The sequence below is a fragment of the Lolium perenne genome, chromosome 3, assembly GCF_019359855.2.
Source record: "Lolium perenne isolate Kyuss_39 chromosome 3, Kyuss_2.0, whole genome shotgun sequence".
NCBI lineage: Eukaryota > Viridiplantae > Streptophyta > Magnoliopsida > Poales > Poaceae > Lolium > Lolium perenne.
Window position 1 is genome coordinate 14284003 of NC_067246.2, and position 21622 is coordinate 14305624.

General features: G+C 49.6%; 1 protein-coding gene and 2 long non-coding RNA genes across 3 annotated transcripts; all 3 read left to right on the top strand.

Moving 5' to 3' along the window:
* Positions 1-3284: 3284 nt before the first annotated feature.
* Positions 3285-4458, top strand: LOC127321154 (uncharacterized). Its single transcript, XR_007863888.2, has 3 exons — positions 3285-3792; positions 3875-3962; positions 4041-4458. It is a non-coding gene; the product is annotated as an uncharacterized lncRNA (long non-coding RNA).
* Positions 4459-5282: 824 nt separating this feature from the next.
* On the top strand, positions 5283-6044 carry LOC127321141 (uncharacterized). Its single transcript, XM_051350166.1, has one exon. The coding sequence runs from the start codon at positions 5283-5285 to the stop codon at positions 6042-6044; it is 762 nt and encodes a 253-aa protein (XP_051206126.1).
* A 14126-nt stretch (positions 6045-20170) lies between these two features.
* On the top strand, positions 20171-21357 carry LOC127321155 (uncharacterized). The gene is made up of 2 exons (XR_007863889.2): positions 20171-20447; positions 20995-21357. It is a non-coding gene; the product is annotated as an uncharacterized lncRNA (long non-coding RNA).
* The last annotated feature ends 265 nt before the right edge of the window (positions 21358-21622 follow it).

The following is a 21622-nucleotide window of genomic DNA, read 5'->3' on the forward strand; positions in this document are numbered from 1 at the left end:
AAGGATTTTCATTTGGTAGTTCATTGATCTGCTAGTGTTTGTCATGTAGGCGATCATACCTTTGGGTTCTCCTGATCTGTCTGCGGCAAGTGTGAATGCTCAGCCATCTCTGATAGCAAGCAAACCAGTCATGGTTTGGAAACCTGAGCTATCAGAGTTTGTGCTGAACCGTCTGGTTCAGCTCGTCCGTAGCGGCGTCTGCTTCAACATGGGATTCAAGGAGGAGCAGATGAAGAAGGTAGCCACGAATGTTCTTGCATTCGCCGGCGTACATGTCACCACTCTTCAGCTGTACAACCACATCAGAAACTGGAGGACGAAGTGGAGCGTCATCACGAAGATGAAATCCGATCGCATTCTGAACTGGAGCGAAGCTGGTTGCTGCTTCTACGGCGGTGATGAAGGGGCGGCGGACGAGTACATCCTGGTACAAATCCTCATTGAGCTCCTGCATAGATCTGAAAGTATATACATGTCAATGTCTTCCGCACTAACATGTGTTCCTTGTCGATGCAGCGGTACCCAAAGCACCGTCAGTACGTCGGCACCCCGATCACCAACTACGCTCAGATGAAGACGATCTTCACTCCCCGGTTCGTCTGCAAGGCGCAGCTGTTCCAGCCTAAGTTGCTGGTCAGGGCTATTGACTTCATTGCAGACAATGAAGCCGAGTATGCCGCCTACCGTAAGCTCCAGCCACCGGAGAGGAGGAGCTGGCTTAGGACCTGGCTCCGCAACCAGTTTCCTGCTTAGTGCTTCTGCTTCTTTCTCATGATCCGCTGATTTTGGGAGGTGATCTTGTATCCCTCCATTAGCTAGGACTTGCTACAACCTGATCCCCGGTTTGTAACGATGAACTTGTTCGAGGTGGTATATACTAACCCCTCGTGACGAACCTGTGATGCATCACGAAGTAGTTGCTTCGTTCGTGATGCATCGCCCACTAAGTACTAGTTGTTGTGTATTATCAGCACCTTTTCCGATGAACCGAATCTCATGTGTGATGTTATTTAGTACTGGGTAACCTCAACACTCAAAGTGAAGGCATTACCATAATACTGAGCTATCTGCAACCAAACAGACTGTGGGCTGCATGACATGGGAAGAATGGGCTGGAAACGGGCAACCAAACGATAGGGCCTAAGTTCCTTCTCCGGCGCGCAAAAGGCCACATAGGCTACCAAACGACCCGCCAAAAGTGGCCCATGGCCCATTTGCAACGCGCAATGCCCTCCATCTCGCTGGCACAGGCATGCAGGTTTTCGGCCCAGGCAACCAAACGCGCCCCTAGAGTGCTTAGCCCTGCTATGGTAGTTTATTTTTGTAATGGACGTTCTATTACTTTCTCCGATCTATATTACTTGATGCTAGTATAGACGTATCTAGACATATTTTTATAGATATATCTATTTTATCATCAACTAATATGAATCGGAAGAAGTACTTAAAAAGTTTAAGCATTACATTTGATTTCTACATTGTGAGTTGAGATTTTTTTCAATAAAGAGAGCTTCATTACTTAAAAGGTCTTAAGCATTATACCTGGCCTCTGCATAACTAAGATGTGCACAAACGTTAAAATCTAAATCTAACAAAAGATAAATTAAAAATACACATTACAAATATCCAACTGTATGTGCGTCTCAGGTGTGATTGAGGCCCCATCCGAAGATTACGCTGTCACCCATGTTAGATAGAAATATCCTTCGTTGTGTTCTCCAACCATGTAGACACATCCATAAATATGTTGTGATTGTCCACACACTGTAGAGACTACCATGAACGCAAAAAAAATTGTGCACCAGTAGATAACCTGCATGAGAAAAGATTTTTTATCATTAAAACCGTGTCATTTCTACATAACCATAACGATCAAATAGCGGCAAGCGCTCACACCCTAATAAGCATTTTAAACCTATTATCCACACCATCTAGTCAATTGCTGAATTTATTTGCAATGCTATGTGGCGAGTATAAGGTAGACCTATTTGGATGACCAACCATATAGATCTAACAAATTTACACAGGAAGAATAAGTGTTTGATAGTCTCGTCATGGTGATGGAATACACACTTTCTACTTCATGCCAACTGCATTTCACAAGGTTGTCGTTAGTGAGGATTGCCTGCAAGATACCACACGAAAACCTTAGTGTTTAGTGGAATCTTCATTTTCCAAATTTTATTATGATTATCAACTGGCATGCCTATCTGACTGGATTAAAGTTGTGTACATGTTATCTACAGAGAATTTTTCAGCCTCATGTAGATTCCATTGAAATTCGTCGGTCCCTAGCGTTAATTGGACAAGGGCCAAATACTGGAGCAAGCATTCCATGATGCCAGCCTGTAGCCATCAAGATCTCTTAAAAATTCGTGAGGCGAGGGTAGTGAGCATCGGAGAAGACGGGTACGAGACACTAGAGACGCCGACCGCACTCGCCGGAGATGGGGATGGTGTGGATTACCGCAATGTCGCCCGCGGAGGCAAGGACTAGAGGGCCTCACCATAGCTAGCAACAACGTGACCTGTCGTGATGGCAGAACTAAGGTGACAAAAAGACTAAGGAGTGCATGGTGGGGTGCACGGAGCTGGCCCGTGAGGAAGTTTTAGAGTACATGGTGCAGAGGGGGTGCCTCAAGCAAGGCGAGGTGATGAGGCATGGTGGGAGTATTGCCGGCTGCAGTTGGTGAGAGTAGTCTGTTAGGCAGGCAACAGTGGGAGATAGGGCAAACGTAATGGAGCCAACATTAGGGAAGATGACTACAACGACGGTGGCGTTGTTGTTAGGCACAACTCACCATGGTCTTCTCTACATCAAAAGTCGGCAAGCAAGAACAAGGATTGCCCGAGACTATCCTTTTGAAATAAGTGTGGGGATCATGTTTCAGAGGGGCACGACTATGAACTCGGTCTGTAGTCATTTTTCCGCTCGATGGAAATTTTCCTGAGCAGACGAGCTCCAATTCTGAATATCAACATTGAAACAAAGTGTAGGTCCGCAACATGCCAAGTAATATGGGATTTTTTTTCATATCCCTCAACCCTACTAGCATAAATGGGTGGTCCTCCAGAGTATTTCGGAGAACCTAGTTTGTACTCGTGTGCAAATGTGGATATGATATTTGACTATAACCCATAAACAACTTAGCACAACATTAGTAAAAAAGATAACTCAAAACAAAAACTATGAGCTCGAGAGCTGGGAGCAAGACCCTCTCCCCGAAGTTAGTGGCTATGCGAAACCAGTACTAGTGGCAGGGCCGGCCCTAGGGGGGGGCAGGCAGTGCCATCGCCCCAGGCCCCAAAAATCAAGGGGCCCCAACCCAGGTATACTACTGTGTATATTACTAGTACATACTATATGTGTATTTGAAGGTTTGTACGTGTAACGTGCACAGGCCCTGAGCGTGCAGCAAAGAAAGGCCTTTGGGCCATACAAGAGGAAACCCATCAGGACTCACGGCAGCCACCGAGCCACGCAGGGATTCCAGAGAAAACGAAGCCATCGATCGCGCCGCACACGAAAAGGAAACGAAGCGATCGATCCTGATCCCCGGACGCGTCAGTTCGTCTTCGACCCCTGCCCAGTCCTTGTCGCCTCGGCTTCGACTGCCCAGTCCAAGCCGCCGATGATCCGATCCTCCGAATCTCCGCTAGCACACAAACCTTGATAGCAGCGAGAGTGCGAGACACAGGATAGCAAATTAGCAATTCGCGAGCAGCGCAGAGCCTCTTTCAGTCTTCAGACTTCAGTTCATTGTCCAGACCAATCAGCGAGACACGGACACGGTAAGAATTTGTGAGTTCGCAACTTAGAGATGATTTTTGTTTTCTCCTCAATTGTCCCTAATTCTGAATTTTTAATTATCAGTTCGCGGTTTGTCGTCTCGTCAGTTTCAGTTTCCGGGGCCGTCGCCATAATACGCGCATACATACATCGCCGATTTAACCGATCTGAGGTATATTATTATACTCTACCTTCCTATACATGATGCATAGTTTTTCCCATTCAGAATTTGATTTGGTTTCTTTTTCAGTAGTGTTTGTTATCATGTCTTCCTTGTCGAGAAAGCGCCCAGATGGTAACACTAAAAGGAAAAGAGCAAAACAAGTGGCGGCCTTGATACAATCACAGAGGGGAGATATTCACAAATTTTTTAAATCTAATACTGGTGCTTCAATAAACCCGAATGATGAGTTGGCGATAGTTGCCGTCGAGGAAGAGGCAGGGGCAAGTGGCTCTTATGAGCAAGAGGAAAATATTGACACCAAAATTGGCGATAGCAATGTAAGTGGCTCTGAGAATGCAGCTAATTCGACAGATCCTAGTGTTGATGAACAACCATTTTATACTTCTGATATTTATGATCCAAGAAATTGGGATAATCTTGATAACAGAGCAAGAGACATATTAGCTGAGAAAGGACCTTCGAGAGAGGAACCAATGGAGTACCCTCGAGACAACGCATCTAGACATTTTTCAGAAAATTCAGAATGAGTTGATATCTCTTTTGGCTTCGGACATCACACGTTCTATCATAAAGGTTGTTAAGGATGCCAAGTATTTCTCTATTATCCTTGATTGTACTCCAGATGTCAGTCATCAAGAACAAATGACTTTATTAGTCCGATGTGTTAATTTATCTGATGGCAAGATAAAAATTGAGGAGTATTTTTTGGGGTTCTTGAAGGTGGATGACACTTCTGGCTTGGGGCTTTTTAAGGTACTGCTTGAATCTATGGAATCATTTGGCCTAAATATTGAAGATATAAGGGGCCAAGGCTATGACAATGGCTCTAATATGAAAGGTAAAGACAAAGGGGTACAATCTAGGTTACTTCAGATGAATCGAAGAGCACTGTATATGCCATGTGCTTGCCATAGTCTCAATCTCACTCTGTGTGATATGGCAAAATCATGTGGGAAAGCTGTTTCATTTTTTGGAATTGTTCAAAGCATATACGTATTATTTGCTAGCTCTACAAAAAGGTGGAATGTCTTGCTTAAACATGTTCCCAGTTTAACTGTGAAATCATTGTCCAATACTCGGTGGGAGAGTCGAATCAAAAGTGTCACAGCAATAAGATTTCAAGCGACTGAGTTAAGGGCAGCTTTGTTGGAGTTACGTCATGCTTCTGACGTCGAGGCCAAGGATAAAACTGATGCAAAAAATTGTTTTGATGCGCTTGGCCGCTTTGAGTTTCTTGTTGGTATGTTTATTTGGCATGATATTCTGTTTGCAGTAAATAAAGTTAGTAAGATGTTGCAATCACCATCCATGTGCATTGAGTCTACTTTGAAGCAAATAGAAGCCGTACAAGAATTTTTTGAGAACTATAGAAATGTGGGGTTTTCTTCAAGCTTGAACAGTGCCAAAGAAATTGCAAATCAAATGGGTGTAGATGCATTTTTTCCAGTAAAACGTCGTGCTACAAGGAAGAATCAGTTTGATGAAAGTAATACCCATGAAGAAATTGTAGAAGCTGAGAAGGCTTTTCAAGTTAAATATTTTTATGTTGTGGTTGATATGGCTGTAACTTCTTTGAAGGACAGATTCAAAGAACTCATGGTGTTTAAAGATGTATTTGGTTTTTTATTGAGCTCGCGCACCATGAAGTCATTAAGTGACAGTGAACTTGAAGGAAGTTGCAGAAAATTTGCACAAACTTTCTCTCTGGAGGGTGGTTCATGTGATGTTGAGGTATATGATCTTATTTCTGAATTAAAGATGATGAGATTCACATTGCCAGATGGCGTGAAGTCTGCTATGGAGATTTTTGAGCATGTCAGAGAAGTTGATTGTTATCCTAATATCTCCATTGCTTACCGCATCATGTTTACTGTGCCCGTGACTGTCGCATCAGCTGAAAGAAGCTTTTCAAAGTTGAAATTATTGAAGAACTATTTGAGATCAACAATGACTCAACAGAGGTTAAACGGTTTGGCAACATTATGCATCGAGAAGAAATTATTAGATGACATCGACATCGACCCCATCATAAGTGAATTTGCATCAAGGAATGCTAGAAGGAAATTTTAAGGTACTATGTATAAAATATTTGATATGCTAGTGCTTCTGGATACATTTAAGTGATATTGAGAATATTATTTTTTGCGTATATCTATAAATATTATTATGATAGCTATATTAAGGGTCCCAATTTTTAGCCTCGCCCTAGGTCCCAAAAACCCCAGGACCGGCCCTGACTAGTGGAGAAGTGTAGCGGCGAATTCTAGGAAGAGCGGGTGTACCAAGAGGAACACATGCGTCTCCTCAGGGACATCGCGGAGGTAGACACTGGTTCAAACAATTTCAACCAATTTAAACTGTCGTTGCCTATTCGACAATACCACGGAGGAGGTATCCTCACGAGGGGGAGAAGAAGTAGGGGCCATAAGGCGGAGAGCACTCGGGACGGTGGTACGCGATTTACCCAGCTTCGGAACACCTGCTCGATGACAGGGCCTACTGCTGCTTGTCTGGAATTATCTGGGCGCTTTCGCGTTGTTACAATGGTTGTGGTTGTGCCTCTAGGGCTCCCGGGATCCGGCTTATAAAGGCGCACGGATCTAGGGTTTACATGGAGAGTCCTAGCCGGATTACAGGTTGCCTAACTACGGTACAATGTCTTGCCGTGTACGTCAAGGATTCGCCTTCCATCTACGTCGTACTGGATCCGGGTCCCTCATGGGCCTTCACGGATCCGGCTTCCTCCGAAGGTCGGTTAGGATCCGGCTTCCCTATCCTGGGCTGGACTTCATCCTTCATGATCAACAGCAACTGGGCCGCCCGATGGGCCACATGCCACATCACCGTCTATGGGCCACCCGGGCTTGCCGGATCTAGGCACTGTCGATGGTACACCCATGAAGTATACCCACAACAGTAGCCCCCAGAGTTCTCCGAGATTCACCTCTTGTTTCCGCCTTGCTAACGCTTCATGTCTTCCGGCAATCTTGGTAACACGGAGAAACTTGAAGAACTCCAACTTCATATTTTTTTCTTTCCCAACTCTTGGTCGGAAAATACCCTTATCCCGCGGGACTTCATCCATCGACATTATTATTACAACACGTCTCCGGATTACTTCCCTGCTGAGATAACGGTCAACAACTAAATTCTTACCCGGAACCTCGAAGGGTTCAAACGGTTCCGCCAATTTTGGCGCCATTCTCGGGCGATTTGAGCGGTAACTTATCCTTAGCCATTTTTACCACTTAGGGTTTTTGACACGTGTCAACCATCCAACGGCGCGACGCTTGCGTTCCGTCCACAGGATGCGGAGCACGAATCTCCTCCCTTCAGCCTATAAATATCCGCCGTTTAACCCTAAATCACCCCATTCGCCCCCTTTTCACCTCTCAGCACAGCGCCGCCTCCGAGCTCCTCCTCCGCCGCACCGGAGTCCGCCGGAAGTTCACCGGAGCACCATCGCCGCCACGTGGTGTTCTTCGTGTTCTTAAGTCCGACGAGCCACCGCAGCGAAACCTCACCGCCGGCAACCCCGACCACCGCGGAAGCCATTCCGGTAAGCCCTCAAGCTTTTGCCTTCTCACCGTAGTATGTAGGGATGACTAGGGTATTTAACATGGGATCCGACTAAGTTTTAACCAACTCGCATTTTCTTCGTAGATGTCTTCTTCTACTCCGCCTCCCTCGTCCGAGCCGATCATGGCGACTCCAATCTCCTCCGCCCCTCCTCCCCTTGTCCCAGTTCATCTGGAGCCTCAACAAGATCCCGACAAGAATATTGAGGGATCATCAGCCAACCCGGAGGAAACTGCGGGTGCTGAACAAATGGAAAAGAAGGTGGAGGAGGCAGCCACCAAGAAATCAAAGGCTCGCACGCGAGATAGCGAGGCCAAAGGAAAATGGTGGCCCTGCTTCACCACGGAGACCGAACTCCGCAACCTCGAGGCGGACGGTTTTCTGAAACCCGGATCCTGGCGTACGATCCCAGGCGCCCTGTGTCCTGCTCCCGAAGCCGGAGAGTGGGTGGTGACCAAGGCGCTCGTTGAGCGTGGCTTCTCTCTCCCGCCCAGCGATTTCTTCTCGGAAATCCTGAAGGCGTACGAGCTTCAACCTCACCACATTACTCCGAACAGCATCTTGGCCATCAGCAACCACGTAACGCTGTGTGAAGGCCACCTCCTGATAACCCCGGAACTTCCCCTCTTCCAGTACTACTTCTCCGTCAAAAAGGAGAAAGTTTCACAGACTTCCACGCTTGCCACCTGCGGTGGCGTCACCTTCAAGCTCCGCCCCGGGCGCGTGTACCCGCACACAGATCGCCATGAATCTGCGCGGTACTGGTCCGGCAACTTCTTCTACCTGAAGGACGTGACTGATCCGGCTTCCCCAAAGGTGCTGCCAGATTACAAGGACGGCCCCCCAGCGAGACCCCGGCCTGGACTCAATGTCCCCATCTATCCGAGTCACCTCAATTGACTCGGGCAATTAGGCGGATCTGCAAGCTAACGGACGAGGGCTTGTCGGGGAAAGACCTCACTATGTCCTGGTTTACTAAGCGGATCCAGTCCCTACAACATCGGGACCGCCTGCTATTCCAGTACACGGGGCGCGACGATATCATGCGCGCCTCTAAAGACAACCTCTCCGCCGATGCCTTGGACAGGCGGCTCCGGGTGCTGATCAAAATTCCACGTGATCTCAAGATCCATGTGTGCAATATGGACATTCACACTAACGGCTCCGGGACCGCGGTATGTTTCCTTGACTCAACTGGTGATTCCTTTTTCAGTCTTTGCTAAATTTGTCTAAGTGTTGGCTGGGTAACTTAGCTCGAGGCCCTCGAGGAGAACGATCTCGGAACTCTCCGCCGAGTCCCTCACGCGGGCAACACCGACCCAGAGGTCGCGTCCGACGCGGAAGTCCCCGAAGCTGCGCATCCCTCTAAAAGGAAAAGGGGTACTTCTTCCAGCCCAGCCGCTAAACGTGTCCGCGAAGCGCCTAGCACCTAGCACCGCGGCTACCCGAAAGGCGGAGGCGGAGAAGAAGCGCCTCAAACTCATCGATACCAGCAACCGAGCTCAACCCAACATCCACCAGTTTTTCAGATCATCCGGGTAAGCGCTTGATTTCCGCCTGAAAATTCTTTTGCTACTGTGAATCAGCATATGCTAAATGTTATGCCTCTTTTATTTTGCAACAAAAGCTCCGGAAGCCAGCCTCCCAAGATTCCCAAGAAGAAAGCGAAGCCATCTCCGGCTTCTGTGCCCGTCACACCGGAAGTGGAGGTTCCGCCCAAGGCCTCTTCCTCCGCCAAGCCGGATCCCAAGGATTTCATCAACCTTGATGATCTCCCGGAGGAACCAACTGCCGAATCCGGCAAAGGCGATTCCGGCAAGGGCGCGTCTTCGCCAGCACCTCCGCCTGAATAGCCTACTGTTACCTCAGCTGAAGCTCTGGCTGATGAAGTTGAGAAGAAGTTATCCCTAAGTCGTGCCACTGGCACACCCCAGACTCACCCTCATCTCTTTCCGGTTATGCAAAAGGTCCCCCTCTCACAACGCCACGCGGAGATTTCCGCCATGATGAACCAAGTGTGGGGGCCTGCGAACACGGAAGAGCAAGAACTGAATGACCTAGAAAGTGATCTCAAGATTTTCTTCGCCAAGCACAAGAACATGCGCCAGGTAACACTAGCCCCCAAGCATTGGGTTGGACATTTTTCCGAGTAACATGTGTGAGCCAATGCTTTTAAATGCGCACCTTAGCGGAAATTTAGAATTTTCTCAATCTAAGGATTTAAACTTCTCGCCAGCCCCCAGAACTTTGAATTTCCGGCTAACTACTGCCTGCTTCTCAGAACACGCGGAAACTGCACGAAGATCTGCGCGTCCATGTGCTGGAGCAAATGACAGAGATTGAAGGGCTGCGCCAGAACGCCGCGAATAGCCAGAAAGCTATATCAATCCTGGAGACCCGCATAAAAAATTACGAAGGTAAAAACTCCGGGTTGCTCGCGTGTCTTATCATGAACAAACATAGTGTATAATTGTGTGGATTTCCGCCTTACAGAAGAAATTGCCAAGTGCCCCTCCATCGACACCCTTTCCTCCAAGATCCAAGTTTTGGAGGCTGAGAATGAGTCTCTCAAGAACTTCCTGAAAGAATCCTCCGAGAAGGAAACCACGAAGAAGAAGGAACTCTTGGAGAAGCATGCTCGGGAAATGGCGGATCTTGCTGATAAGCTTAAAAAGAGCCAGCAAAGGGTCCAGACCTTGGTGGCGAAGAATAAGAGTCAAGAGGCGGAGGCAGAGGCTATTGACAAGATGATTTTCTGTAAGGACCTTTTTGTTTAACTCCGGCTTCCTCATACTTTGCTTTGTCCGCGGAAGAAACTGACCGTGATTTTCGCAGCGAGTCTTGGCTTCGAATGGACCAAAGATTCGACCCTCAAAAGGACTGAAGCGTATGATGAGGCGCGGAGTTCAATTGATGACCTCTTCGAGGCATGTCGCGGGGTTGCCAAAGCGTTGTCCCTGAAGAGAGCCAAAACCACGGTGATCGACACCATGTCCAAGCTGATGCGGCAGGTGCCGGAATTCATCAAGGATTGGCAGGAGTCTTCCGCCCGCGGAGTTGCTTCCCTTGTGTTGGCGACGTGCAAAGTGCACTTCCCAACCATGAAATTTGCGGATGTTGCGCGCGGAACTCCCAAGGGCACCAACATGAGAACCATTCTCGCGGAGACCCAAGGATATGATCGGCTGTTTGTTGGACGAGTTAACCACTCATTCTGGTATAACAAGCACGATCTTCCCGAGGGTTTCTCTGACGCGGAGGATGAAGAAGAAGAAGGTGCTGAGGAAGGCTCCGGGTCAAGCGCTGATCATTCCGAGGAGGGCTCCGGCGACGACTCTGGCGATGGCTCTGCCTACATTGCTTCTGATGAGGATCAATCCTCCGAGTGAACCCTGTCGAACAATCAAACATATGTATCATTTTGGCCCCGGAGTGGGTTTGTAATATAACTTAAATTCTTAAGTAGCTAGGGACGAAACACTTATGCATGTGGGCGGAAGAAACTTATCCTGCTATCCATTTAAACTTTATTTGCATGTTTCGTTTGTTGAAAGCAAGTGCTGGTTTTATGTTTTCCGGCTTACTCATTTGAACTTCCACGAGCCGGAAAACCTTTAGCCGGAGACGCTCGCCAGCGGTGACGAAGCCCAATGGCGATCCGTCAATAACCGCGGAAACAAGCCCCCAGCGTAGGTGCCGGAAATCGCTACCAGGAATCCATGAGTTCGCAACAAAAAACATTTCCGCCAGAAAACTTAAGCTCACGTCCTAAGGGACGATTTTGAAAATCACAACTGTCATACACACCTAGGCGGAAATATCCAGCTCTGCGGTTTTAGTCGGAAAACATACACGATCTAAAAATGAACAAGTAAAGGAGGTAAAAGACTCAAAGAGTGAACCAAATGCTTTATTTCATTGATCATGTATAACTATTACAGAGTATGTAACTCGAAAAAATTTCTAAGTGTGGAAAGGACGTAGCTGTGCAATATTCCAGGGACGATCTGTCTCGTCATAGATGTCACCCGGATCCTCTCGCTTGCATTTCCGGTACCAATTAGCAGGTCTATCCTTTAGCTCCCGGAAATCAACAAGGTAGTACGATCCGTTATGAAGCACTTTGCTAATGACAAAGGGTCCTTCCCATGGAGATTGCAACTTGTGATCTTTCACCTGGCGAAGGCGGAGGACCAAGTCTCCTGCCATGAACGAGCGGTTCCGAACTCGACGGCTGTGATAGCGTCGGAGTTTCTGCTGGTAGATGGTGGAACGTTGGTCAGCTAGGTTCCGAGCTTCTTCGATCAGGTCCACAGATAGCTGTCTGGCCTCGTCAGCAGTTTCTTCATTGTAGGCAGAGACTCACGATGAATCGTGGATGATGTCGGAGGGGAGCATGGCTTCGGATCCGTATACCAGAAAAAACGGAGTAAATCCAGTTGACCTGTTGGGGGTAGTTCGTAAACTCCACAGAACAGAGTCTAACTCATCGGCCCAAGCTCCAGCTGCGCGTCGCAGTGGTTCTTCAAGGCGTGGTTTAATTCCGGATAGTATGAGGCCGTTAGCTCTTTCAACCTGACCATTGGATTGTGGATGAGCCACAGATGCGAGGTCAAGCCGGATCCCCATGTCATGGCAATAATCCTTCAATTCTCCTTGTGTGAAATTCGTGCCGTTGTCTGTGATTATGCTGTGTGGGATGCCGTATCTCACAACGAGGCTGCAGACGAGTTTTAGTGCCGTAGCACCGTCGGCTTTTCTCACTGGCTTTGCCTCGATCCACTTACTGAACTTGTCAACAGCGACCAGGAGGTACTCAAAACCGCCAGGAGATGATTTCTTTAACTTTCCAACCATATCGAGCCCCCAGACCGCAAATGGCCAGGTGATAGGGATGGTCTTTAGCTCTTGGGCTGGAGCGTTTGGTTGAGTAGCATAGTACTGACAACCTCGGCAAGTTTTTACCAGTTTATCAGCATCTTCTTTAGCTGTGAGCCAGTAAAATCCGAGCCGAAAAGCTTTTGCAACGAGGGACCTGGGGGCGGCATGATGCCCGCAATCCCCTAGATGGATTTCCCTGAGGATTTCAATGCCGTCTTGATTGGAGACGCATTTAAGAAACACCCCAGTTGCACTTCGTTTGTAGAGCTGTCCATCAACAATTGTGTAGGATCTTGCTCGCCTGATGATCTATCGTGCGAGGACCTCGTCCTCTGGCAACTTTTGATCAATGAGGTAGTCCAGGAACGGCTGTGTCCAGGACGGAATGATAGCCATCACTTCCCTAGCCGGAGATACTGCCAGGTCCGAGTTTTCCGGGTTAGCGCCCTTCACCGAAGGTATCCGTAAGTGCTCAAGGAAAATGCCAGGCGGGATTGGTTTCCTACCGGATCCGAGCTTGGATAGCATATCTGCCGCTGTGTTATCGTCTCTCCTGACGTACTTGACTTCGTATCCGAGGAAGCATTTGGCGATCTCGTCAACTTCGTCTCTGTAAGCCGCCATGACGGAGTTTCTGGCGTTCCAGGTTCCGGCTACTTGTTGTGCCACCAGGTCGGAATCTCCACAGCAAATAATGTGCTTGATCCCAATTTCCTTGGCGATGCGCAGACCGTGTAGTAGAGCCTCGTATTCCGCCATGTTATTTGTAGCTTCGAAGTGAATCTGCAAAACGTACTGCAGTTCTTCTCCGGTAGGGGACTTCAGGGTGACTCCGGCTCCTGAGCCTTGATGCTGCTTGGATCCGTCGAAGTGCATGACCCATGTTTCAGGTTCCGGCTCCAGATTTGCATCCGGAGCTTCTATCCAATCTGCGACAAAGTCCGCCAAGATCTGGGATTTAATCGCAGTCCTGGCTTTGTAATTGATGTCGAAGGCAGATAATTTGATGCCCCATTTTGCTGTGCGTCCAGTTGCGTCAGCGTTGTTAAGTATTGTTGACAGTGGAGCTTTGCTCACGACCATTACTGGATGCTCTTGGAAGTAGTGCCTCAACTTCCTGCTACCTAGGAATACGCCGTAGGCTAGCTTTTGAAAGTGAGGGTATCTTTGTTTGGATTCCGTCAGTACCTCGCTGATATAATAGACTGGTCTTTGGACTCCATACTTATGACCTTCTTCCTTTCGCTCCACCACGATGACGAGACTGATGACTTTGTTGGAGGCTGCCAGGTAAAGGAGCATAGGCTCTGACTCTTCTGGAGCTGCTAGGATAGGTGGGGAGGTGAGTATTTCCTTCAACCCTTTGAGAGCTGCATCGGCCGCTTCGTCCCAGACAAAATTGTCTGTTTTCTTTAGCAGCTTGTACAGAGGTAGCGCCTTCTCGCCAAGACGGCTAACAAACCTACTGATTACTGCAACACAACCAGTTAGTCGTTGCACATCTTTCAGACAAGTTGGCATTTTTATGCACAGAATTGCCTTGATTTTTTCCGGGTTAACTTCAATGCCTCTATGAGAGACAATGAAGCCAAGGAGTTTTCCGGCTGGAACGCCAAAGACGCACTTCAGCGGATTCAACATCATCTTGTACCGTCGGAGGTTCTCAAAGGTTTCTGTGAGATCGCTGATCAAGTCGGATCCTTTTTGGGTCCTGACCGCGATGTCGTCGACGTAAGCGTGTACGTTCCGGCCAATTTGGTCCTTCAAGCACCGCTGCATCGTACGCTGGTAGGTGGCACCTACATTTTTCAAACCAAAAGGCATGGTGACATAGCAGTAAGTGCCAAACGGGGTGATGAACGAGGTCGCCTTTTGGTCGGACTTCTTCATCCGGATCTGATGACACCCGGAATATGCGTCAAGAAAACACAGAAGTTCCGCCCCTGCCGTCGAATCAATGACTTGGTCAATGCGCAGCAAGGGGAACAGATCCTTCGGACAATGCTTATTCAAGCCGGAGTAATCGATGCACATTCTTAGTATTTCAGAATTCTTTTTGGGTACAAGGACGGGGTTTGCGACCCAATCAGTATGGATAACTTCTACTACAAAACCTGCCTCTAGTAACTTTGCTAATTCCATTCCTATGGCGCGGCGCTTCTTATCTCCAAAGCGTCGCATATCTTGCTTCACCGGTTTAGCCCCCGGATTTATGTTAAGGTAGTGCTCGGCGAGTTCCCTAGGTACTCCGGACATGTCAGAAGGCTGCCATGCGAAGATGTCCATGTTAGCGCGGAGGAACTCGACGAGCGCGTCTTCCTATTTGGGGTCCATGTTGGCTCCGACCGAGACCTGTTTAGTGGAATCTCCTTTCTTGAAGTCGATTTTCTTGGTCACTATCGCGGCCTTGAACGAGGTTTTCTGTTCGGAGACTTGCTTCTTGGTGGTGTGCATCTCTGTTGGATCCACCGCGGCTCTGTAGCCTCGCAGCTCCTCTCCAGATATCATAGACTCTGCGAAGGCGGCTTCGCCTATCTCGCACTCCCGAGCCTTCTGGTAGTCTCCGGATACGGTGATCATACCGTTAGGACCCGGAATCTTGAGCTTGTTGTAGATGTAGCACGCTCTTGCGTGAAACTTGTGGTAGCCGGGCCTGCCGAAGATGACGTGGTAGGAGCTCTTGAAGGGCACGACTTCAAACGTGATCATCTCTTCGCGGAAATTATGGATATCGCCGAAGGCCACGGGAAGTCTGATGCTGCCAAGGGAATTCGCCTTTTTACCCAGAACTACATCTTGAAATTCAGTGGTGCTGTGCTTGAGCCTCCAGAGTCTCCAGGTACATGATGTTCAAGCTAGCTCCGCCGTCCATGAGGCACTTGGAGAAGTCATATCCGTCGATGCGGGGACTCACAACCAAGGCGTAGCACTCTTTCGGAATGATAGCAGGGTGATCCTGCCTATCAAACGTACACGGAGTTTCGGACCACCTGACATACTGCGGCACAGCCGGAACTGTGGCGTTCAGGATCCGGGTAGCTGATTTGCTGGCGCGGACTGTTGGGGTTCTGAGAAAGGTGTGGTATGCGCCCACGCTCTTTTTGCCGAAGGGGTTGGGTTTAGCTATGGATCCTTCCTTGGGATCCGGCGAAGCGTCGTCCTCGTCCATCGCCTCGGAACTGTCTTCCTCCTTGTCCTTGTTCTTGCCATTGCCTCCTTTGCCGCGTGGGCGGTGCTTGCAGGCTCGTTTGTATCCTGCTTCCGGGTCGGATTTTAGATCGTTGACCCACTTGCAGTTGCGATTGGTATGAGTGGACTTTCCCGTAGCCGGATCCAGATGGGCTAGGCAGGGCATGTCTCTGTACTCCCCGTAGGTTTGGGGAGCGCGGGTTCCGGCAGCGGTGACCTCGTCACCATGTTGCTGGCCCCTGCCGGCTCCGCCTCCACGGCCGCGGCCTCTTCCGCCTCCTTGACCTCCGCGTTGGAAAGCCATGGCGACCATGTCGGATCCGCCACTTTTTTGGTCATCGGGGGGATTCTTCCACTTGCTGCCGCTGCTGTTACCGTTATCACGGTTCTTCTTTTGCTGATGAAGGGGTATTGCTGTCGCTGCGAGATCTCCGCCTGCGTCGTCATCGGCGGCAGTATGATCACTGGCAATGGAGATCATGTCATTCAAAGTCAGTTTGTTTGCGTTAGCCAAGCAAGTGAGCTTGTGCCGCAGCAGTCCTCCCCTCTGCAATCCACCTATAAAGGCGTGCATAGCTGTGGTGTTATCAACGTTCTCACACTCGTTCCTGGTTGCTAGCCATCGGGTGAGGAAGTTTCTTGATGTTTCACCCTTCTTCTGGATACAGGCCTGCAGGTCGCTTGTCGTAGCAGGTCTTTTGTAGGTGCCTCTGAAGTGCTTTTCGAAGGCGTTCTTCAGGTCGAACCAGCAAAAGATGGAGTTCTTCTCGAGGTCGCTGAGCCAGATCCGGGCTGGACCTACAAGGTACAACTGAAGCATGCGGCAGGCGATATTAGGGGTTCCTCCGGCGAAGGTTACTGCATTGTAATCATCCTCGATCCAGGTATCCGGCCTTTCCGTGCCATCATAGTTCTTCAGGTTTCGAGGTAGCTTGAGGTTCATCCTTGGCTTTGGTTCATCTTGAATCATCATGCCAAAGCACTTTGGGCCGATGTAGTCAGATCTGTATTCATTGAGACGTTCCCGCGCGTCACGCGAGCCATTGTGGGGGGTTTTTGAGCGCGAGCGAGATCTTCGGCCACCGCCTCCGCCTCCACTTCCGCCTACACCGCTGGGTGGTGGGGAGGGAGATCTGCGAGGGGGTCGATACGACCTCTTGCTTACGCCTTCAGATTCTCCCCTTCCTTCGCGGTGCAGACTCCGGCTTCGATGGCTACCTGCACGGCGGTGGTGGTCGCCTTCGTCGTTCCGGCTTCTGCGAGGCTCCGGGTCGCGCTCATCGTTCCTGCTCCGACGTGGCTCCGGCGTACGCTCCCTGGTCCTGTTCCTCTGAGGGGCCACGTTGTCGCGGATATTGATTCCTCCAGGCCCGTGGGGCCTGGGGTTTCCGGCTGGACTACGACAGTGAGTAGGCGGAGGACGCGGGTACCCGTTGGGCGGAGGTGATGGATTTCGGTACTTGTCTCTACCAGCGTACATCGCATCCTTTCCCTTCCTCGGATCTGACGGAGGTGTGTTTGACGGTATAGGGATTGGATTTGGGTGTTCTCTGGTTCTCCTTCTGCGCTCCTAGGATCCGGTGCGCGATTCGTCGTCGCGGTTTTTGCTTTTTGAGGTCTCCTTTTGCGCAGTGGATATGCAAAGGTCTGGATTGGACTCCAGCTTGCGCGAAGTGTCTGCCTTGCTTTGCTGCTGTACCGCTGAAGCGACGAGGGTGCGGAGGTATTTGATGTCGATCTCCTCGTTCTTCTTGTTCAGGATCTCCGCAGCCTTCTGCATGTTCTCCTTTGGAGTTGTGAGCGACTGTAGATTGGAGGGAGTTGCGAAAGTGATCTTGCGGGGGCCAATGGCCTCCCGCTGGATTTTGTCAGCTTCCTTTATCTTGGCCTCCCAATGCTCTCGGAGTTGTTTGGCCTTCTGCAAGGATTCGACAGCTTCCTGCTCGCGCTGACGGAAGTTTTCCATTACCTCTCGAGCTTCTTGCCTTTCTTCCAACATCGCAGCTGCGGTGGTGGAGATTTTCTTGGCAGTAGCCAGCATCTCCCTTCTTGCTGCTTCTAGAGCTACTGGATCTGCGGCTTCTTCTGGGGTGATAGGCTTATTCAGGACTTCTGTGTGAATTAGGGATCCAATGCCTGCTTGCTCCACGAGCTCTTCCGGGGATAGGTAATATTTTTCTCCGGAAAAGTTGTCTTCTCCAGATTCCGACGCAGCGCGGCGACGAGGTCGCGATGGCGGAGTATCCGAATTGGACATTATCGGGAGGGCTGCAGCAGCAGGAGTTTCTTCTTCAGCGTCTTCGCCTAACCCAGTTATGGTTGCTAGGACCTGCTTGGGCGGGGCAGATTCCGCATCCTCTTCCTTTTCACCTTCCAGGTCTTTCAAAGCTTGGTCAAATTCTTCCGTGTTCATGGATGAAGTATAGTTGGAAGCTGGACTGAGGTTGCCTAGGATTGACTCTTCAACGTCTCCGGCCTCCTCTTGCTGATCCGGTGCGCTGCTATCTCCGGCAGCCTCATGCTGTTCCGGGGCGTCGTCGGTTCCGGCATCATCAACCTGCATGGGTCCTGCGTCTTCCGGAGGAGGAGCGGTTCCAGCGGTATGTGCGAGGTAGTGCACGAAGTGACACCTTTGCTTTTCCAACACCTGGGAGACCCAGGCAGATCTGCATTGGTCTTCCACCGTTGTTTCCTGCTCAGGGGCGGATTGGGTGGGTTTTGAATTTTCCAGATCCAAGGCGGAAACTTCCCTAGAGAGTTCCGGCATCTCAGATCGGATCTTCGTGACTGCGTCCTGCTCAGCGGCGGTCGCGTCAGCGTTACTTACCAGGGCGTTTCCGTCGGAGTCGACGGTTTCGCCGATGAAGATGTGTATGCCGCCAACTGGGACGATGGAGAGCTTGGTGGGGTTGGTCCTAGCCGGAATCCAGCACTCGTCCTGAGGGACGATCGGAAAGTTTCCGGCGTAAAGGACGCGCCCCACAGCGATGGAGTCGTCGTAGCTTCCCATGGCGGAACCCTCCCGGTTCCGGCCTCCAGACGCCGCTGGCCCCACGGTGGGCGCCAACTGTCGTTGCCTATTCGACAATACCACGGAGGAGGTATCCTCACGAGGGGGAGAAGAAGTAGGGACCATAGGGCGGAGAGCACTCGGGACGGTGGTACGCTATTTACCCAGCTTCGGAACACCTGCTCGATGACAGGGCCTACTGCTACTTGTCTGGAACTATCTGGGCGCTTTCGCGTTGTTACAATGGTTGTGGTTGTTCCTCTAGGGCTCCCGGGATCCGGCTTATAAAGGCGCACGGATCTAGGGTTTACATGGAGAGTCCTAGCAGGATTACAGGTTGCCTAACTACGGTACAATGTCTTGCCGTGTACGTCAAGGATCCGCCTTCCATCTACGTCGTACTGGATCCGGGTCCCTCATGGGCCTTCACGGATCCGGCTTCCTCCGAAGGTCGGTTAGGATCCGGCTTCCCTATCCTGGGCTGGACTTCATCCTTCATGATCAACAACAACTGGGTCGCCCGATGGGCCACATGCCACATCACCGTCTATGGGCCACCCGGGCTTGCCGGATCTAGGCACTGTCGATGGTACACCCATGAAGTATACCCACAACACAAACCTATGACACCATGCAAAACCGAAGAGGGGCAGGACTCCGGCCGGGCATAACCGAACCGAAACCGAAAACCGAAGCCGAAAAAACCTAACTGCACCAAAAAATTCGGTTTTATCAGTTTTCAGTTAAGATTACAGTTAGCAGAATCACTAACCATTTAACCTTCGGTTTTTTCGGTTTTAAACCGAATAACCGCGGTTTTAACCGAAAAAACCGACCTAAACCAGCCCAGGCCGGCAGGCCCAGCCGCCCAGGCACGGAGATGCCCAATTGCCCAGGCCCAGCACTCTCTTCGTCTCGTCTCGTGTCGCGGACGGTCTTCGGCTCTTCGCCTCGGCCTCGCTCGCACAGTAGCACCACGCAACGAACGAGGGTGAGCAGAAGGGGGCGGCGCCGAACCGTAATTCTGCTGGCGGCGCCCATACCTCCGGCCGACCGGCGACGCGGACGTCGACAGCAAGCCCCCACTGCTCCGCCGGATCCTCCCCTCCCCATTCTCTCCGGTCTCCGCCATCTCCACGGCCACGGGGACCCCCATACTCGGCGTCCCGATCCTCTCCGGCCGACCGGCGACGCCCAAGTCGACAGCAAGCCTCCGCGGGTCCGCCGGATCCTCCCGTCCCCATCCTCTCCGGCCTCCACCATCTCCACGGCCACGGGGACCCCCATACTCGGCGTCCCCATCCTCTCCGGTCTTCCTCTGGTCGTCCCGTACTCGGCCGGCCACGGCTCGACGGCTCCACCATCTCCTCCGCCACGGCCACGGCTCGACGGCTCCACCATCCCCACGGCTCACTGCTCAAGCCTCAAGCGGTCAGGCCTCAGGTAACCACTCCGCACAGTACTAACTTTTTATTTTCTTAGCAGTTAGCACTCCTATAATTTAGAGATTTCAGAGATTGTCATGTCATGTATCATATTATGAGAGAAATTTCTTGTGTTGATTTAGATGTCCGAGACCGAGAGTCATAGCATGGCACACTTGGATGTTGATCTTGGTTTTGAAGGTGATGGCTCCGGCACTGGTACCGGCATTGGATCTGGTCCTACAAATTCGACCCCAGTCAGCAGTGTCAAGAAACAAATGAACAAACGTAGCAAGATATGGCAGCACTTCACTGTCCATGAAAATGATCCAAATCGTGCCATTTGTAACTATTGCGGTTCAAATCTGGGCTGCAAATCTTCAAGTGCAGGTAATTCTATTCCTTCGGGAGGTACAAGTTGTAGGTATGAGTAGTCGAAAAGTAAAGGTAGCTTGCTATGGAAATTATTTCACCAGTCACTTGTTCATACTCAACTCAACCTATCCATGCAATATCTTGCTGCGGACAAAATAGTTGTCCACTTCTTTTCACTGACAAAGAATGCAACAAAATGCGTATGGTGTGAGGTTAACATGGCCTTAGAATATGATTAGTTTGCCTTGTCTTAGTTACTGTGGGAGTTGAATTATTGAATTGTTTCACATGGAACTCCTTTGTCTTTAGAGACCAAATATATGGTCTGCCTTTTAGCCGATGGAGAGTATAAACGTGTGAATTCTGACCAAATACATATGTCCTTTTCATAACGTTAACAAAAGTGGAGAATTTCCTGAAATATGTCTCTCTGCCCTCTTGCCTTTTGCCGTCCCGGCTTAAGGGAATCATACTGTGTATTGATGTTGTTATTGGTAATTGCTTATTAGTCCTTTTGTAGGCTGTTCTTTCTCTAATACTGCTTCATTATCTTCAAGTGCAGGTACTTCTTCCCTCATAAACCATATGAAATCTTGCAAGAAGAATCCTAGCAAGCTTGGTGGCCATCAAACAGAGCTTATGTACCAACCTAGTGCTGATGGTAATTCTATTCCTTCGGGAGGTACTTGGCAATACAATGAGAAAGAAATTAGGGAAGCATTTGCTCGCATGATAGTAGTCGATGAGCTGCCATTCATATTTTCAGAAAAAGAAGGTTTTAGGTTCTTCATGTCCAAAGCTTGTCCTAGGTTCATTGTTCCATCTAGAACAACTATGTATAGAGATGTTATGGCTCTTTACAATTCTGAGAAAGCTAAGCTCAAAAAATATTTCATTGATTCCCGTCAAACTGTTTGCCTCACCACTGATTGTTGGACATCGTCAAAGGCTCAAGGATACATGGTTCTTACTGCACATTACATCACCCCTGAGTGGAATCTTCAAAAAAAAAACTTAGCTTTGTGTTGGTAGATGGCCACAAAGGGGAGGAAATTGGGAAATCATTAGATAAACTACTAATGGAGTGGGGCATTGATAAAGTGTGCACTATTACCGTAGATAATGCTTCTTCCAATGATACTTGCTTAAATTACATGAAGAGTTCTTTGACAAATAGGGATGGTGCAAAT

What these genes read in the sequence shown, in the direction of transcription:
- LOC127321141 (XM_051350166.1), top strand. Translation starts at nt 5,283, where the DNA reads ATGTGCATTGAGTCTACTTTGAAGCAAATAGAAGCCGTACAAGAATTT.